General features: G+C 39.0%; 1 protein-coding gene across 1 annotated transcript in view; it reads left to right on the top strand.

The window, feature by feature from the left end:
* Window positions 1-18,671, top strand: part of LOC136865954 (nose resistant to fluoxetine protein 6) — a 127,422-nt gene that overhangs the window by 63,543 nt on the left and 45,208 nt on the right. Inside the window, exons 6-8 of the mRNA XM_067142518.2 lie at window positions 1,327-1,487; window positions 5,186-5,354; window positions 8,367-8,560. Of these exons, the coding sequence (XP_066998619.2) occupies window positions 1,327-1,487; window positions 5,186-5,354; window positions 8,367-8,560 (524 nt within the window). The remainder of the gene's footprint in view (window positions 1-1,326; window positions 1,488-5,185; window positions 5,355-8,366; window positions 8,561-18,671) is intronic.

Here is an 18,671-nt window from a genome sequence, read left to right on the forward strand (position 1 = left end):
ACTGTGTGAAAACAGCGATAGTGTTTCTAGCATAGACTGTGCCAGCCTGCATTTAATTTAAAGACTGTGGTTATCCATTTTTCGGAACTGTGTTCGTAATAAAACTGTGCCGACCTTCATTTCATTTAAAGACTGTGTCTATCCGTTGAACTGTGTTCGTAATAAACTGTGCCAACATTCCCTCTTAAAGACAGTATTAACTTGTGGATTACAGTATCGTGATTTCTTTCCGAGGAACCATGCCAATTCCCATCATAACCTCTTCAGAATCACGTATGATCTTAAGTGCCAGTGATAATCTTCTGAAAATTACGACGTAACAGAACTTGGACAGTCGTTTATTTCAACAAGTGTGTGAATATTGTGCTCATGGAGTACAGTGCAGAGACTGTACCCGGTGAATTTAATTTTCTTTATGAAGTGCTTAATCACTGCACCTCGGAAGGTCCTAGATTGTTTTCGTTTGTTTATTATTCCAAATACGATAATTCCTTCCATCTTATCCTCGTGGAACTGTGACTCTAACTTTATCCTTGCTGCTAAAGTGCGTTCAACATCATTGACTGTGGGAACTATTTCGGCGTGCTTCGCCTTAGAGAGGTGTCACACCAGTGTCCCGTGACGTCCGATGTGGAAGCTCCACATTTCCCCGTTCCTGCCTCAGGTTCGAGTCATCAACACTAATACAGAGAAAACACCAACGACGGAAGACAACGCAGACGCCGACCGCAAGACGACGCAGCCGCCGCAGGACGACGTCCCCTCCACGCCTTCAGGGACAACTCCACGATTCAGCTGTAAAAGGTGACAATTCTTTGCATATCTATTGAATAAACTGAAGGATCCACTTAATCATGAAAATTTTTTTTCACTACCCTTCTCTCTCTCACTCTCTTAGCATGGGCCGTATACGCCTTGTCGTTCCTCATGCTCTCCGATAAACTGAAGTACGGGCGTTCCTGTTTCAATATATAGATTTATTTATTTATTTATTTATTTATTTATTTATTTATTTATTTATTTATTTATTTATTTATTTATTTATTTATTTATTTATTTATTTATTTATTCTGAGCATGTAGGTATATAGCTGGTGAGTTCAGTTTCGTTCGGCTTCTGTAGCCCTTATCATGCCGCTTCTTTGAGACGACTACGTCATCTCGCTATTGCGGGCAATGCGCTCGCTGTCACAGCTTGTCTGTGCTCCTCTGCCTCGATACTCCGCTACGGAGTCTTAAATTATACTCCCTACATTTCTTAAATATTATAAAGGCTTTTGGGCCTTGTACTTGTAGTAGTGATAGAAATGTTCTTCTTTATTTACAGATCTATGCTGAATGGAAATATTTGTGGATTACAAACGCAACTCTTTCAGTAGATACATTCTTTGTCCTGAGTGGTTTGCTGGTTGCCTACGTGTTTTTCCAGACGGTGCCAAAGACCAATTCTTTCAACATCCCTATGTATTACTTACACCGATATATCAGGTGAGATCTTCATTAAAACTCTTTCGTTAATGGTTACGCTTGTTCATTAAGTACGGACAATGTTATATGGGACGAAAGTTCCTTATATAAATCATTGTAAGTACCTAGGTGTTAATATAGGGAAAGATCTTCATTGGGGTAATACCATGAATATGATTGTAAATAAAGGGTAGATATCTCTGCACATGGTTATGAGGTTATTTTGGGGTTTTAGTAAGGATGTAAAGGAGAGAGCATATAAGTCTCTGGTAATATCCGAACTACAGTATGGTGCTAGTGTATGGAACCCTGACTAGGAATTCTTGATTCAAGAACTGGAAAAGTCCAAAGAAACGTAGCTCGATATGTTTTGAGTGATTTCCGACAAAAGAGTAGCGTTTAAAATGTTGCAACGTTTGGGCTGGAAATACTTGGGAAAAAGGAGATGAGCTGCTGAACTAAGGCGTATGTTCCGAGCTGTCAGTGGAGATATGGCGTGGAATGACATTGATAAACTTGTAAGTTTGAGTGGTGTCTGTAAAAGTAGGAAAGATCCGAATATGTAGGTAAATTTGGAATACAAGATGACAAATTGGGGCAAATATTCGTCTTTAGGAAGGGGATTTAGGGATTGGAATAATGCCAAAGAAGGTGTTAAATAAATTTCCAATTTATCTGCAATCATTTAAGAAAATGCTAGGAAAACAACAGATAGGAAATCACCCATCAGGGTGACTTCCCTAAATGCAGATCAGTAGTGACTGTCGTTTCATGGTGATCCGTCCACCGAATGGCAGGGTCCAGCTCTCCATCCCACCCTATCTTAAGCTAACCTTTTCATTTCTACTCAACTAATACATATTATATACTCTAATCTGTTTTTCATATTCATATCTTAGTCTACCCTTTCCATTTTTACCTTGTTCACTTGTCTCAAGAACTAACTGAACAAGTTCCTGATGTCATAAGATGTATCTTAACATTCTATCCCGTCTTCCATTCAAATTTTACCAAATCGATCTCCTCTCACGAATTTGATTCAGTATCTCTTTATTCGTAATTCAATATATCCACATCGCTTCCAGCATTCTTGTGTAACACTACATTTGCAAATCTTCTATTCTCTTTCTTTCCTATCTATTCATTGTCCATATTACCCTTCTTAATTAAGCTACAACTCCAGCATTCATCTCTGGAACTGTTCAAAGTAATAGAACAAAATTTTGACACGATATAGACTTGTATCTAGTACATTTATTTTTCAACGTTGTTGGTTCTAATTTTTTTAAAGTCAAAATATGGATTTTTAAATCGAGTTGTTATATTTTCTGAGTTATTTTTTAAAATGTGTATGATCAAACTACATGCAGTATACGTACCATTGTAGATCCACAAAAATATAATGATGTTAAACAGAGGTACAGAATTCAGAGCTACGTCGTGTGTAGCTCCTGCGAAAATGATAAACATCCGAAAAAACTTGGTTATTCAGAGATCACACTTAAACTTCTAATGCCACTTACGAAAAGTGGATGCTACCATGATTCTTACCACATAAACACAAGATATGAAGTGGTATCATACCAACCAATTCAGCCAGCTTAGAGAGCAAGACGCGTACTATAAATCAATATAAATTACAGCCTTCGAGAGCAAATAATTCGCAATATGTTTTGTCTTAACGGAACAAGTGCTCATGAAATCGGGATAAATGGCTTGAGCAGTAACATTCTGTTTTTAAATTTAGATATCTTGTAGTCATCCAAAATCAACGAAACATCAGGAAGCTCCAAAAAGTTATTTTCCATAAAAGTCTAAAAACTGAAAATTTTTCTTTTTGTACTCCCCTCATAAAGTTAGCTGAAATGACCTTCACGTAGCTGAGAGAATGCGGTAAATACCGCGCAATTGTTATGGAGAAGCACTGGCTGAAACAATGCCTTTTATCTTACGTACACATTAACTGAGCTATTTCATTATAACAGACCAATTCCTAATACTCCTAGATCATTTTTACAGTTCTATACGATTATTTTCCTTTGACGTAAACAAAGAATGTTGTCGTTACTTAGAACTGTTCCCTAGGCTACGATATAAGCAGTATCCATAAAAATTTACCATTTGAAACTCTTCTTCTTCTTGTTCTTCTGCATTTTATTTCAAAATGAGGCCTTCTAGGTACCACTTGTCAATTTCAATTCAGCTTTCCCTATTGTTTCGTATTCCGTTCTTCCCAGTATTCCTTCATCATTGCACTGTGCTTTATCCTTTATGTCAATCCTTTATGTCAATTTCAATTCAGCTTTCCCTATTGTTTCGTATTCCGTTCTTCCCAGTATTCCTTCATCATTGCACTGTGCTTTATCCTTCCTTCATCGGACCACCCTGCCCTTTTCAATACTTTTACGAACATTTAATACTGGTAATGTAGTTTAAAACACTTCTTTCCGTTGTGCTTCGATCATTCGGCCGTATCTGGATCTTAACATTTTCAAACGATGTTGCTCAAGATAATTCGAAATACAGTTGGTCATGGCTGAATACTGGATCGGATAAGAAGACACCCACCTTATCAAGAGTTTGTCCCTGAGCTTTATTAATGGTCATACAGAAGGCTAGTCGGCTTGATACCTTCCCATCTGTACGTATTTGGTTTTAGTAAATTATTTTCATGTATAGCTTGTAGTATAAATATACAGAAACGTAGAATATTTTATCTGAGTATATTCAGAAGCTTGGGAAGGTCAGAAAAACAAAAAGTATCTACGAGAGAATAGTATTCTTGCATCATCAGAGGAAGTATGTACCCTATATCTTGATAGGCAATAATCAAACATGGCTACATGTAATAACAGCATATATCATACATCAGAATATTGAACGTGTTAGTCGCTTAGCAGCCTGCTAAGCTCAGAATGTATAGCGGGTTAGGGTATACTTTCGCCTGCAATTATTGGAGTGTTCATTTAATGACTTGATTTGATTTAATGATTACTCAAAGTTGGCTGAACTTAGAGATCTAATAATATCTCATCATTCATCGGCAGGCTGTTTTGAAAATAATAAAACAGAAATTAATCAAATCGGTCCAAAAGTACGGATGGACGCATTTGCCAAATTTGGTTTCAGTAAATTCGTTTAATATATAGATTGTAGTATAAATACCGCTATATAGAAACGTTTAGTGGTTTGCCTATATACCCGGGCGTCTGATTACTTCATTTAACCTATGTTCTTCATACTCTGTCATGCAGTATCTACTAACACCATCTCTGGCTCAATATTTTACTGCCCTATACCTGCTTTTAATATGTATATTATCTCCTGCTCACAATACATTCTTTGATCATACCGAGCAGAGTGGCCGCGTCTGTTAAGGCCAACCTCTGCATTCGGGAGACAGTGAGTTCATACCCCACCGTCACTGCTCCGTAAAACGCTTAAATGTGATTGCCCATTTTAAATTACAGATAAATGCCGGCAGAGTTTCTATTCATTGGCCACCGCCAATTCCTCCCGCCCCCTTGCCCTGTTTCATTCACAATCATTCATTTCATCTGCATTCGTTCCTTGGATGAGGTTGGCGATACGAAGGCACCCGGCCGTAAAATTTGCCTTTGAATTTGTTCTCATCTCTCTCCGAGTTGGTACCGGTATACGGGACTACGGGGTAGACACAGATGTTACATGGAATTAACTATTATATCTTGTAATTTTAGGCTTACTCCCGCTGTCGCTGTAATGATCCTACTGCACAATTCTCTGCTGAGGCACGCTGGTACTGGCCCGATGTGGGACATGATTCAGAAAGCCATTGGGAACTCTTGCCCGGACAACTGGTGGATTACTCTTCTCTACGTTCAGAACTACGTTAAAGTGAGCAAACAGGTACGTGAATGACCATTGTACAGTAAAACCTATCTGGAACGGAAAATTACCCTGTACGGAAAGTTACCGAAGCCCTTCATGGAGGCATAAAATATAATACAACTGACCCGGGATTAAGCAGGAACTGCCAAATTTGGAAACGGAAGCCATCATAAGTACTAAAATCGAAAACATTCAATAATCATTGCGGATGGTTTTGCAATATTTTAACCGATGCAGGGGCAATTAGGCTACTGTATACGGCACAGTACATTTCCCCAATTCCCATTCTCTTCGTTTTTGCGATTGACTGACGGGTATTTCGTTCGCCCGACTGGACCGCCTGGGACAAACTATTTTCACTACGGTACTCTCTCCACTTCCCAAGCCATTTCATTCACTTTCTGAGCACCGACATTAATCCTGTTGAACACCTTTGTGAAGACCTTCATAGGTGGATTAGGAAATATTCAGTCAAGAAGAAGGCCGATTTCGAACTTTCCATAAGAACTGAATGGAACGATATTTTACCAGCCAAATGTCACCAAAAACTCAGTGGAATAGGTGTCCCTACATTTGAAGATTGCCGTAGCAGCAAAATGCACCGAAGCTTACCTATAGAGTATGAGAGTGAAAACAATTTAACAGTTCTAACCCTTCAGGCAAGCAACTCTATGTTGAAAACATCCTAGCGATATGAGCTACAAATTTTAAGTAAATAAAATATAATAAAGTATGACGATATATTATTTATTGATACCGAAAAATGACAAGCCTTTTCTTAGTCATCGTTATCCGGTCGATTAGATTAAAAGTTTGCCTTTTTCTACCACTACGCATGCTAATGTGAGCCAATCCATTGTTTCACTTAAGCACCACCACGAGTGCTAATGTGAGTCAATACGGAGTTTCACTTAAGCCCTTAAAACTACATTAGGTGTTAACATTTTCCATAAAGTGAAAAATCCTGAGGGTGTTGAACCAAGGAACACATTACAGAAATAATGATGTAAATAAATTAATTTAGCTAGGATATGAACAAAAAAGAAACGAGTGAAGAAACAAGCAACTTTAGGCAGTTTTTCGGAAATGCATTTAGGACGGAAGTGATTGTAGAAATCTATTTCTTTTAGTTTAATAGAACTATCTAATACACCCAATTTGAAACCTTTCTGGGCCCTTTAACTCTTAGACTTTCGGCAAAATTGAGGCAATTGATTAATTTTACGTTTTTCATAGTACGGAGTCCTCTACCTTGACTACTGAGAAATGCTTCCAACATTAAAAATTATGAGTGGTTGTTCAGTTTTGCTTCAGAACGTTTGTTTATTTCAGAAATGAACGATATATGGCACCTCGTTCTACACCTAGTTATTAATCCGTAGACAGCCAGACAACAATATACCGTTGTTTCGTATATACGCGTAAAGTGCCAAACACGATATATCGTTGTTTGGATAGCGCGCAATTCTATACGAGTTAGTACAACTTGGGCCGTCAGATTGCAACATCCTATGTGTCGAGTATATAGAGAATTGTCATTAGATATTAACTACGCCGCTAGATAGTGCGTAAATTCTTTCGCTATCATGCATTAAATTTATAAAGTCCGTGTTCATCTACGACGTATGATTTCCATGCCGCGCGAGTAAAATGGCGACTAGCGGGGGAAGTTATTTTGTTAACGATGACGAACTGGCTGTATATCTTAATAATTTTAGTGAAGAATAGGATGATGAAGACTCTGATGAGGAATTCATTCCTCCACCAAGGGAGGAAGGGGAAAGTAAAAGTTTTATTGAGAGTGATAACGCCGCGTTTTCTGTAAACACTCAACCAGGTGCTCATTGTCCGAGTGTAAACATTGAAAATGGTAAAGACCGTCTGAGTGACAGTACTGATGATGATGACGGCTGTAATAATATCCAACAGAAACAATTTCCTGTTTTCCGTGAAATTCAATTTGGTCATGATGCAAAATACCAACCCTAACCTGATTATTATGTCACTCCTGGCCCGAGACACGCCCCTTCGTCAGACGCAAACCTATAGCGTATTTTTATTTTATTTTTCACGGATCAATTATTGAATCTCATAACTACAGAGACAAGCAGATATGAGAAATCATGTCTTGTCACCATATGCCAGTGCACAGCATGGCGCCCGGTTACATTGACTGAAATGAAGGCTTTCATTGCTGTTTTGTTGGAAATGGGTAGGCCCATAACTACAAGGCCGAGCATATTTTCTTATTGGATCAAAAACTCCCGTTATAATCCACGGTTTAGAAATATGTTCTCAAGAAACAGATTCCAATTGATCTTGAGATCCTTTCATCTTGTGAACAATGATAATGTGTCACCATCTGGTCACCCTGACTACAACCCATGTCCAAGGTTCGATCCCATTGTTGAACATGCCAATTGTATATTACGATACCATTGTACACAACTTTTAAACTACTGAAGATAAAAGTGTAAAATTTTACATGTTTATTCATATAAAATAGGACATTTCAAAGAAGTCATCAATATTTATCGTTGAGTTAAATTTTCTCCTTTTTTTTCTGTTTTGTTTCTGATTTTTAATTTTTGGTGTTTTAAAATTGTTCGGAAAATCTTTTTTTCAAGGTACCCAGGAGCATTTTTGTGCTTTAATTTAGTTCAGCGGTAAGAATGTCTTCTTGTTAACATTTAGTAAAAAATTTCATGTCATAGTTATATTTGTGAACTATATAGTCCAGAGAGTGAGAACCTGCAAAATTATCTAAATCTGTCTGGCATTCTTGGCATAGTGTGAGCAACCGGGCCTGGCACTAAAAGGGTTAACGGATAAAGTATCTGCAGTTTTACCTTTTTATTTCATAAGTGCAAATGTTCCGTTTTGATTGCACTTAAGAGAAATGTTTAAATGTATGTAGAATTTTGTTTCCGACTGTACGTACAATTGATTCAGCGATGAAAGTTATAACGAAATGTAGAGAACTGTATCATAAAATAGGTGTAAATGTAGTTATTTGCTATTCTGTTGCAGTGTATAATCCAAGCCTGGTACCTATCAGTGGATATGCAGCTCTTCTGGTTGTCCCCACTGGTGCTGATCCCACTGTGGAAGTGGCCCAAAATAGGACTGGGCTTCGCAGGAGCTTTGTCCATAGCAGGGATCATTTCTAACTTTGTCATATCTTACGTAAACGAGTTCTCTGGCACACGAGTTGGTCCAACTGCGTAAGTTTTTTTTCTCCATCATGATAATTATACAATGTGACCTGCCAGCGCCGTAAGTTCTACTTATAAGTGTCCCGCATGCACTAATGGTGAATGGGATATCTAATAACTGACTTCCAGAGGGGTATTACTGCTTGCAGGTTAGTTAAGTCAGAATATGAAGAAATAACAACTGGACGGCCGCTTGTTGCATGTTCTTCAGAACTACCCGTCAAATGCATCCCCTTGAGTGAGTGAGCCTTGTTTTCAAACGCTCAGTAGTAGGCGGGTATTCAGTAGAGAGTCTTTCATAATATCGACAATGGCTGCTGTGTTCAACAACGCCGAATACGTAGAGATGATTTTAATCTATGGGGAATCTGGTCGGAATGCAGAAGACTTGCGCAGTTGTTTCCGAATAGCCGCCTGTTCTCTATACATGTATTTCACCGAACAGAGACAGAATTGCAATTAAACGTTAATGGATCATTCAAGGCACATACAAGCAAATTGTTGATGGAGTGGAATATCTGTACGTGTATGAATTGATGAATTATATTAAACTTTATTTTCTTCATCTTTAGCGTGTTTACAAATGCATACCGTTATAGAACGTGTTTAGTAAGGCGACTGCTATTTATTTCCCATCCGAAATAATCAGTTTGTTGTTAACCCCTTCAGACCCAGTGTCCATTACAGTGGACACAACATATTCCCTCTTATAATTGAAATGAAAAGGCTTCTGCAGTGTTTTTGACTATTTGTCCATCACGCTTCACATGTATACTCAACATATATGTAGTGCTGCAGCCAGTGTTGGCAGCTGGAACTGCAGGAAGAAACATTCTGTACAAGATGGCTGCCCCTTCCAGAGGCAATGAAGGTATGCTATGTTTATCTTTCTATTCTGAATACTTAAATGATCTAGATATTATTTTGTTTTATCAGTATTTAAGTTCGGAATATATAAGAAGACATATGGTTGTAATTCCCCACTTGCTTCACCACTTGAGAACATATGGTGAGTTGTCAAAATATGATGTCCACTATAATGGACATTACGTCTCAATTGTTGCTGTCACTGTGGCAGGCACATAACCTTACAGTGACTGTTCAGGTGTTATTTTATGTAAATTACTATCGTCAGAGTATCATTGTGTTATCTTATACTTTACGGTCATTGAGTGAATGATACATTCTTGTTTGAACAATGCATAATTACATGTTTTGATAACTTTTTGTGACTAGCAAGAGTTTTGATAAGTTTGTTGTGCATATATTTTATCACTAAATTTTTATGCTGTTCGACTTCAAAAGATGACTTAGCTGCCTTTAATAATAAAAATAACTGTATGGTTGCATTGTTTCAGAATATTACAATCCTTCACCTTCATCAGGAGCAGAAAAAATTCTTGACATGTTGGAAAATGGTATCATATCAGATTTTGATGTACCGGTATTAGAAAGTGATCAGAGAAGCAAGCACGAAAGAGAGAGGCTATAATGACTAGCTGACAAGCCGGGATGGAAACACTGTGCTGTGCAAATGGGTTGATTACAGATCTGTGGTACTGGCCTCAGACTTCGGTGGAGTTGGTGAAGAAGATGAGGTACAGAGATGGGACAACTAAACTAGGAAATACATTATGGTGAGGAGACAAGGAATTATAAAGTTGTATAACCATACCATGGGTGGAGTCGACAGGATGGATCATCTTCTTGAACTTTACAGAATTTTTATAAAATCAAGGAAATGGACATTGCGCATGTTCTTTCATGCAATTGATATGGCTTGTGTCAATAGCTGGCTTGAATACAAACGTGATTGTGAAAAGAATGCGATCCAATCCAAGAAGATCCTGCACTTGCTGCATTTCAGAATGAGGATTGGAGAACTCCTAGTCAAAATGAATAAACGAACAAATCTCCAAAGACGAGGTCGACCCAGCTCCAGTGACATCAAAACTCCGCCATCTGGGGAAAAGCAGAAGGTTGAAGTTCGACCAACTGTTGAGATTCAGAGAGATTTGACAGATCATATGCCCAATTATGATGAGTGCGATGTACGAACACCAGATGCAAAGGGAAAACACATGTGTATTGTGACAAATGTAATGTCCATCTTTGCTTCGTGAAGAAGCGCAACTGCTTCATATCTTTCCGCAGGAAAAGTCTTTAGATTGATGAATCATGAGGAAAAAAGACTTTTAATACATAATAAACCTATGTTATGTATTAAATAATGCGATATTGTGAACTTTGGTCAGATAATTTGAATTAAAATAACTTATAATGCAAATCTACTTGTATAGTTATAATCAGTTCAACTGTTACTATTGAGACCATATGTCCACTACAATGGACATGCCATATTTCCGAATAAATTTTTAAAATATTAAAAGAAACATCTTTTTCATTTATTTGTGCTATTTTAAGGTGGAAATTACAACCAAATGATTTTTAGTGCCTGTAAAAATAATTCAGGTCTGAAGGGGTTAAGCTCCTTTGTAAACCAGCGACTAGGCAGCCCATTCATCAATACTGCATGCGGGACACTAATATTCAGAAATTACGGGGCTGGAGGGATATCAAATCAAACTATTATAGCATTAGGTTTGTTTGTTTGTTACCTGGGGAGAACAGAATGTCACGATGTGACAATGTACTTTTGAATGTTTGCATAATTTTTGTAAACAATAAGTGATATTTGAATATTGCCTGGCCAGTTCATTACGTACCCTGTCACGGTGTATTACTCGATCTGATTAGGTCTGCAAAACACTCAGGCAGAACGAGTAGATGACACACCATTTTATGAAAAAGTGTGAGAGAGATACTTCCAGTGGTAGTGTATGACCTCCTGAAACTATCCCCGCTTCATCATTAAGATTGGAAGATGATTTTCGACGTCTCCGAGGAAGAACTAAGCAACGATGTTTGGATACAATTAAATCGGATCTAAAATGCTTCATATTACATCCAGACCACGTATTATATTGATTGGGGTGGCGTTCCGTGATTCATAAAGTGTACCCCGCACCTGTGGAACAGAGTTAGAGAGGAAAGTAATCGGTGATATTTGAATTTATTTAGGAACTTCAAATATCTTCAAATATTTGCAGAAATGGTGGCACTTCAGAATTACGTTCTACTGTCGGGAGCCCAGAAGACGGTATTTCGTGGTTTTCAATTTTAACATCAGGCAAATGCAAGAGATGTACCTTAATTAAATCCAAGTCCATTTTCTCCCCTTCCCTAGGCATTTCTTATGCCACCATCGCCAACAAACCTATCTGTGTCGGTGCGACGTAAAGCAAATTGTATGAAAACTACATTTTACAAATTTCATTAGGTTAAAGGAAACATACAGTGCGCTTATCTGCCTCCCGTTGACTCATCACTTCCCGTTACCCAGCGCAGCGACAGCACGGGAATGCCCGCACTTCGCAGTTCAGGTCCGTGCTTAGAACGTGTATTAAGTGTTGATCTGTTGCCCTAACTGTTCTCGTGTTGTGAAGTGTTACTTCGAGATATAATTCTCATAATGTACACGGTAGATGAAAGGGTATTTATGTACAAAAATTATGTGCAAACAGAGTCCTGCAGGGAAGCCCCAGGTGATTTGTAACAAAATTTCCAGTTCTACGCCCTCTATGGAAAAAGACCTTGCGGAGACTCGTAAACAAATTGAGAGGAACTGGTTCTTTACTCGATTGGACGCGAGGTTGAAAGAAACGTGTACTTAACGAGGAAAAAGTAAACGAAATGGCAGAATGATTAGAACATTCACATACGAAATCCCTAGGACGACTTGAAAATAAGTCGATATTTTGAAGAGCTCAGCATGGTGGGCTACGAAAATGTTGAAATTATGAATGAGAGTTTCGTAAGACAATGTCATAAAAGTGTGGACGCAGGAGGAGAAAATTTCCAACATCTCCTGTCACAAGGTACGATCTTAGTTCTAAATTCTGGATTGCTTAAGTCCTCGGCAAAAATAAAACGGCTCACATTGCCGGCTTGCTGACAGGAGGGTGCACGTTCTCTATCCCCCGGTATGTTATCGTAAGTTCAGTATAAAATTATTGTTCTTTTGCACTGTACATTGTTTCGTTACAGGTTGCATTTAGTGGTGATTTTACTGTGCGTGGTTTGGTAACGGAATATGTTTGATTTGAATGCTGAAAATGACGTCATATCCGATTATAACTCAGCCAATGGAAATACTACTGCATGTTTCAGCAGTGAAGAGTGGCACGTGATAGGTTACATTGGGTTCTAAAAGTAAATATACTTCTGGAGGCTGGCGGGTGTGTTCCTTTCTGTCGCAGTGAACTAGACTTGGCTATCTCGTTTATGCTTCGAAACACTGAGCCGGGGTAATAACCTACCTCGATGCCTCGAACCATCAAAGCTTCACTGTTGTTTTGTGTGTCGTCTCGCGTGAACACAAACAACAGTTGTTCAGTACATGTCACCTACATCGATGCTTCGATACAGTAACGATGCTTTATCTCCTCGCCTCTATAGTAACATTGTCCTGAAGGTGAGTAGAAATTGGTTAATAGACGCTCCATATTCAGAACCGCAGTTCAGGTTACTTTAAGAACAATGTACTCCGTAATTGAAGGTCTTAGTTTTACACCGAAGAAGGATGTTGTTTTATGAGCAGGGTCATACTATAACACAGCCAAGATTACCTATTCCTCCCTGTACCAGAGAAAGATAGCCCGTACTAACTTTTTCCTTAAAAAGAACATGAATTAAAGTTCTCAAGGCGCTTCCTAGATCAAATAGCTAGGGCTTGGTACAGGAGGATAAGTTCTATCTGTAATAAGTGAAGATGTACTTTGAACTCTTGGTTTATTCAAAAAAAATTGGCAAGTTTGAAATTCATATCACCTTGATACATTGAACCGCCATCTCTCGAATCGTCTTCCAGAATGATTTCCAGGCAACACGTACTCAAGGATCCTTTCGTCACCATGGAATTGGACTCGTACCCCCAAGTCCACTCGCCACCATGGAATCGAACTCGTACCTCGTATCTGAAGATCTCTAATTTTTAAGTGTTCTACGTCGAACTTCATGCGGGTTAATCACTCTTGGTTTAGCTTTATGCGAGTGCACACAGTCGTACAATCCCCCAACACGTTCACAATCTCATGTCTCAAAAATATGCAAAGTACTGCCTTGTTTGGAATATGCCAATAAACTTCAATTGACACTTGAAGATAGATATTAATGATTGCCACTTCAAAATATTAAAGTTTAAAATGCGGTTAGCATTGAGTTAAGAAACGAAAATGTTACCAACAGAATGAAATAATGATTGAACAGATTTTATGGTTATTGAAAACATATGAAACTAAACAGAGTCGCTTGCTATACACCAGGGGTGTCCACTAACCTTACTTCTGGGAGCCGCAAATTTAGGAGACAAAAAATTGAGAGCATGTTTAGAAAATGGTTTATAAAATGAAGACACGTTTTTCATGTTATAACAAATGAATGGACGTTTATTTTCTACACTACACAGTACATTATTTTTCAGGTACACATCAATGAATGAGATTTTATTTTTGAGAAGTGCTTTTTTGGGTGTTCATTTTTGCTGTTAGTTTTTTGAAATTTGGCTGATAATTGGCAAGCGCAGTTCGCACAAGTTCACTTAAATTTTCATCAGTTCGTTCAGATCGATATGTAGATTTAATGAATTTAATCGTTGAGAACAGTGATTCACACACATAAGTAGTCCCAAAGATTGAGATCTCTTAGCACACACTTTTGTTAGTGGGTATTTTTCTTCTGGAACATTCTTCCAAAATTCTATGGTAGAAATGCCACTTCGTTTGAATCCTTTTAATCCTTCGTCCTCTTGCAGTTCTTGTAGCTCTAACTCTACAGTTGCTGTCTATTTTGTTATTGGTGATGAAACAGGACTGCCATCGCCCACAACATCAACAGAAAAAGGATTTTCCAGGAATGAAAATGAAGGAAGTGATCTCAAATCACTAAATCCATTGATTTCTTCGCCAAACCAGACATTTAATCTTCAGTTTCCACCTGAACGTCAGGAAGGCTTTCAGTAATTTTCTTCAAACATTTGAAGTGAGAAAATGTTTTAGTCTGAAGGTCTTTCCCAAAAAGCTTCAACTTGCTATGAAAGCTAGATACAGTCTGGGCCAATTCGGAAATATCTTTACAAGGAAGATATTGCTTTCAGCGGGAGAGTGTGTCAGTGTGTCAGTGAGCCAGTGTCGTGAGGTGAAGCCAGTCGCGTTCACGTGTAGGCAGTAGCAAGTGTCGATACTGTACTAGTGAAGGAGAACATAAGTGTTGAATTGCAAGAAATATTCACTTTCAAATATCACTCTTACTGAAATATTAAAAAATGAAATAACACTTGCAGAGCAACGAAATTGGTTAAACACTCAACTTGGTTTTTGATCGAAGAAACATTTAGTTCCACAGTTCAGAATTACACTAAATTCAATTCTAGGCGTGAGAATTTACAAGTCCCGTTTTACCATCACCACATCGTCACTTGACTTTACTTTCCGATAGACAGAATAACACAAGGTGTGACCAGGCAGAGCTGTTGCCGAAGAATGTCTGTCTATCGCTTTTATACTACCAAGGCATAAAAAGTCATATGATAACGTGATTGTTTCAAAGGGGACTTAGTCGAAATCCTAGATGGATTTTCCTGAGATTTGACAACAGTGACGTTCTTGTGATTGGCTATAGAATGGCGTATCTCCTAAGACTATAGGGTCATTAATAAAAAGATTTGTAAATTTTTGAATCGAAAATTCTCGAATGCGTGACTTATGGATTCCAGATGTATCCAGTTCCCGCCACGAGGTCGAGTGCAACATTTTTGATGATTATGTTCTTAAACATTAATACGAAGTGGATTTTTTAATTGGATCAGGCCAAGTTGTTACTTTACATATAATACCAATCTCTGAATCTTCTTAGAATTAATTTCTCATTTTATTATCTTTAAATCTTGTTCATTTAGTCTATTAAATATCTTCCTCCGCTTTTGTAACTAGTTTAGGTTGTTCATTAATCTACGTAAGATTCCGATCTCCGACGCTTGGATCTCAATACTCATTTTACAATTATTCAAGTTAGTTCAATTACTTAAGCTTGTATTTTACTATGCTTTTGTAACCGGATTAGGTTAAGTTTATTGTAGAACATAGAATAACTATTTTGAACTCTTCTTAAATTTGATTTAGCATTTTATAATTATTCAACTTTGTTAACAGATTTCGTGCGATTGTAGCTGTAAAACTGATCCCTTTCAGTATCATTCTAAGCGCTTAGTTAAGAAGCAAATGCGTATTATTACTATGTACCAGTACTATTATACTGTACATTAATTATTTATCAAACTGTCTTTTGTACTTTTACTCATTAAATATTTCATGAACCTCATATTTTATCGTTATAAGAACGTACAACTGTTTATTCAGCGAACTGAACTTAGTTATGAAGCTTGGTTCATGTTTTACCACGCCATCGCAAAACACTGCTTATCTTGTACTCCGTGACAAGTGTACCGTGTGCCGTCACACTGCTTCACTGTGCCGTCGCGAGACACTGTCCAGGTACTGCTTGTCTTGCAGTCCGAAGTGGAAGTGTGCCGTGCGTCGACAAACTGGTTCGAAATAATTCGGTGTGCCGTATCGAACGTTTTGGAACACAGAGCGTCACTTCGACCATCTCTACAGTGAACACATCCCTCGTCTACAAGGTATTCCACATAAGACTGCACTATGTTGAATCCGTTATAATGCTGTAAAACGTACGGAACCGTCACTGCATTTCTACCGTGTTTGAGATATAAAATCATGAACTATTCAGTCTGATTGATTTACATATAATGTAATCTAATACCTAAATGAGTTCTTGTATAGTCATTATCCACGTGCATAAGGTGGTAGCCATGAGGTTTTAGCCCCGTCAAGATAGCAGCACTGAAGTTAGCGATGCTCTCTTGTTTAATAATGCCCAGGTGACAGCTGCCAAAAAAGCACGTGGAATTCAAAATTCGCATGCAACACTGAGGTTACAGATGTTCTATTGCTTAAAGATGCCAGCTTGACAGCTGTCAGAAAAGCACGTGGCTTTGTTTACAAACAAGAGTACGTGCTCACCCGGGTCAATGATCTCTGGTGCTGAAGCTGCTGAAATGTGCTGACTCAGCGGATTTAAAATCACCACAGATCTACTATTAAGTTAAAACATATGTTTATATGGGTCATTAGGACCATATTTCGGAGTACATGCTACGTAATCACAACAACTTCCAGTGGGATTATGCGCTTATCGGATTACTGCATTGCACTTTCCGTTCGAGCCTCTGGCAGCCGCATTAACGAAAATATTTTAAATTCTTCAACATACAGTTCAGGTCACAAGATCCACTCGCTCCAGAAGAATACGACATAACATCGTATTTGCGAAGATGGTTTTTATATGTATTATCTACTGAGTTAGTATTATTCTTACGCTCAGAGGGGAACATCATCCACTTCTTTCAACGTATTTAAAATTACTGCATTGCACTTATCATACATTTCTCTACATACGTTGATCTGCCACGGTGAATATCAATCTGTTCCACTGATATCACTAATGAGTCCTGCAGGTAGCTAAGATGACCTCATGGGTCTTGATTGTTTGCGAAAATGAATTCGAATGTAAGCTTCAAGTAATCGGTGTTAACTGGCGCTGTTGTGCGGAACAGTGGAATAGAATGGAGCAGTGTTAACTGGCGCTGTTGTTCGGAACAGTGGAATAGAATGGAGCAGTGTTAACTGGCGCTGTTGTGCGGAACAGTGGATTAAAATTGGACCAGTGTTAACTGGCGCTGTTGTGCGGAAGAATGAAGTAGAATATCAGCGATTGTAACTGGAGTTGTTGTGTGGAACAGTGGAGTAGAATTGGAGCAGCGTTAACTGGCGCTGTTGTGCGGAGCAGTGGAGTAGAATTGGTGCTGTGTTAACTGGCGCCATTGTGCGGAACAGTGGAGGAGAATCGGAGCAGTGTTAACTGGCGCTGTTGTGCGGAGCAGTGGAGTAGAATTGGAGGAGTGTTAACTGGCGCTGTTGTGCGGAGCAGTGGAGTAGAATGGAGCAGTGTTAACATGCGCTGCTGTGCGGGGAAGTGGAGTAGAATTGAAGCATAGTTAACTGGCGCTGTTGTGCGGAGCAGTGGAGTAGGATTGAAGCATAGTTAACTGGCGCTGTTGTGCGGAACAGTAGAATAAAATGGAGCAGCGTGGACTGGCGCTGTTGTTCGAACAGTGGAGTAGAAAGGAGCAGTGTTAACTGGCACTGTTGTTCGGAAGAGTGGAGTAGAATGGAGCAGTGTTCTTTTTTGAAAGGGGCTTTAATCCGCACCGACACAGAGGGGTCTTATTGCGACGATGGGATAGGAAAGGCCTAGGAAATGGAAGGAAGCGGCCGTGGCCTAAATTAAGGCACAGCCCAAGCATTTCCGGGCGTGAAAGTGGGAAATCACGGAAAACCACCTTCAGGGCTGCCGATATTAGGATTCGAATGTACTATCTCCCGGATGCAAGCTCACAGCCGCGCGCCTATATGCGCACGGCCAACTCGCCCGTTTGGAGCAGTGTTAACTAGCGCTGTTGGGCAGAGGAGTGGAGTATAATTGGGGCAGTGATAACTTGCGCTATTATGAGAAGAAGTGGAGTAGAATGGAGCAGCGTTAAATGGCGCTGTTGTGCGGAACAGTGGAGGAGAAATGGAGCAGTGTTAAACGACGCTGTTGTGCGCAACAGTGGATTAAAATTTGAGCAGTGTTAACTGACGCTGTTGTGCGGAATAGTGGCGTAGTTTTGGAGCAGTGTTAACTGGCACTGTTGTGCGAGGCAGTAGAGTAGAATTGGTGCAGTGTTAACTGGCACTGTTGTGCGGAGCAGTGGTGTAGAATTGGAGCAGTGTTAACTGGCAATGTTGTGCGGAACAGTGGTGTATAATTGGAGCAGTGTTAACTGGCACTGTTGTGCGGAGCAGTAGAGTAGAATTGGAGCAGTGTTAACTGGCAATGTTGTGTGGAACAGTGGCGTATAATTGGAGCAGTGTTAACTGGT

The sequence above is a fragment of the Anabrus simplex genome, chromosome 3, assembly GCF_040414725.1.
Source record: "Anabrus simplex isolate iqAnaSimp1 chromosome 3, ASM4041472v1, whole genome shotgun sequence".
Lineage (NCBI taxonomy): Eukaryota > Metazoa > Arthropoda > Insecta > Orthoptera > Tettigoniidae > Anabrus > Anabrus simplex.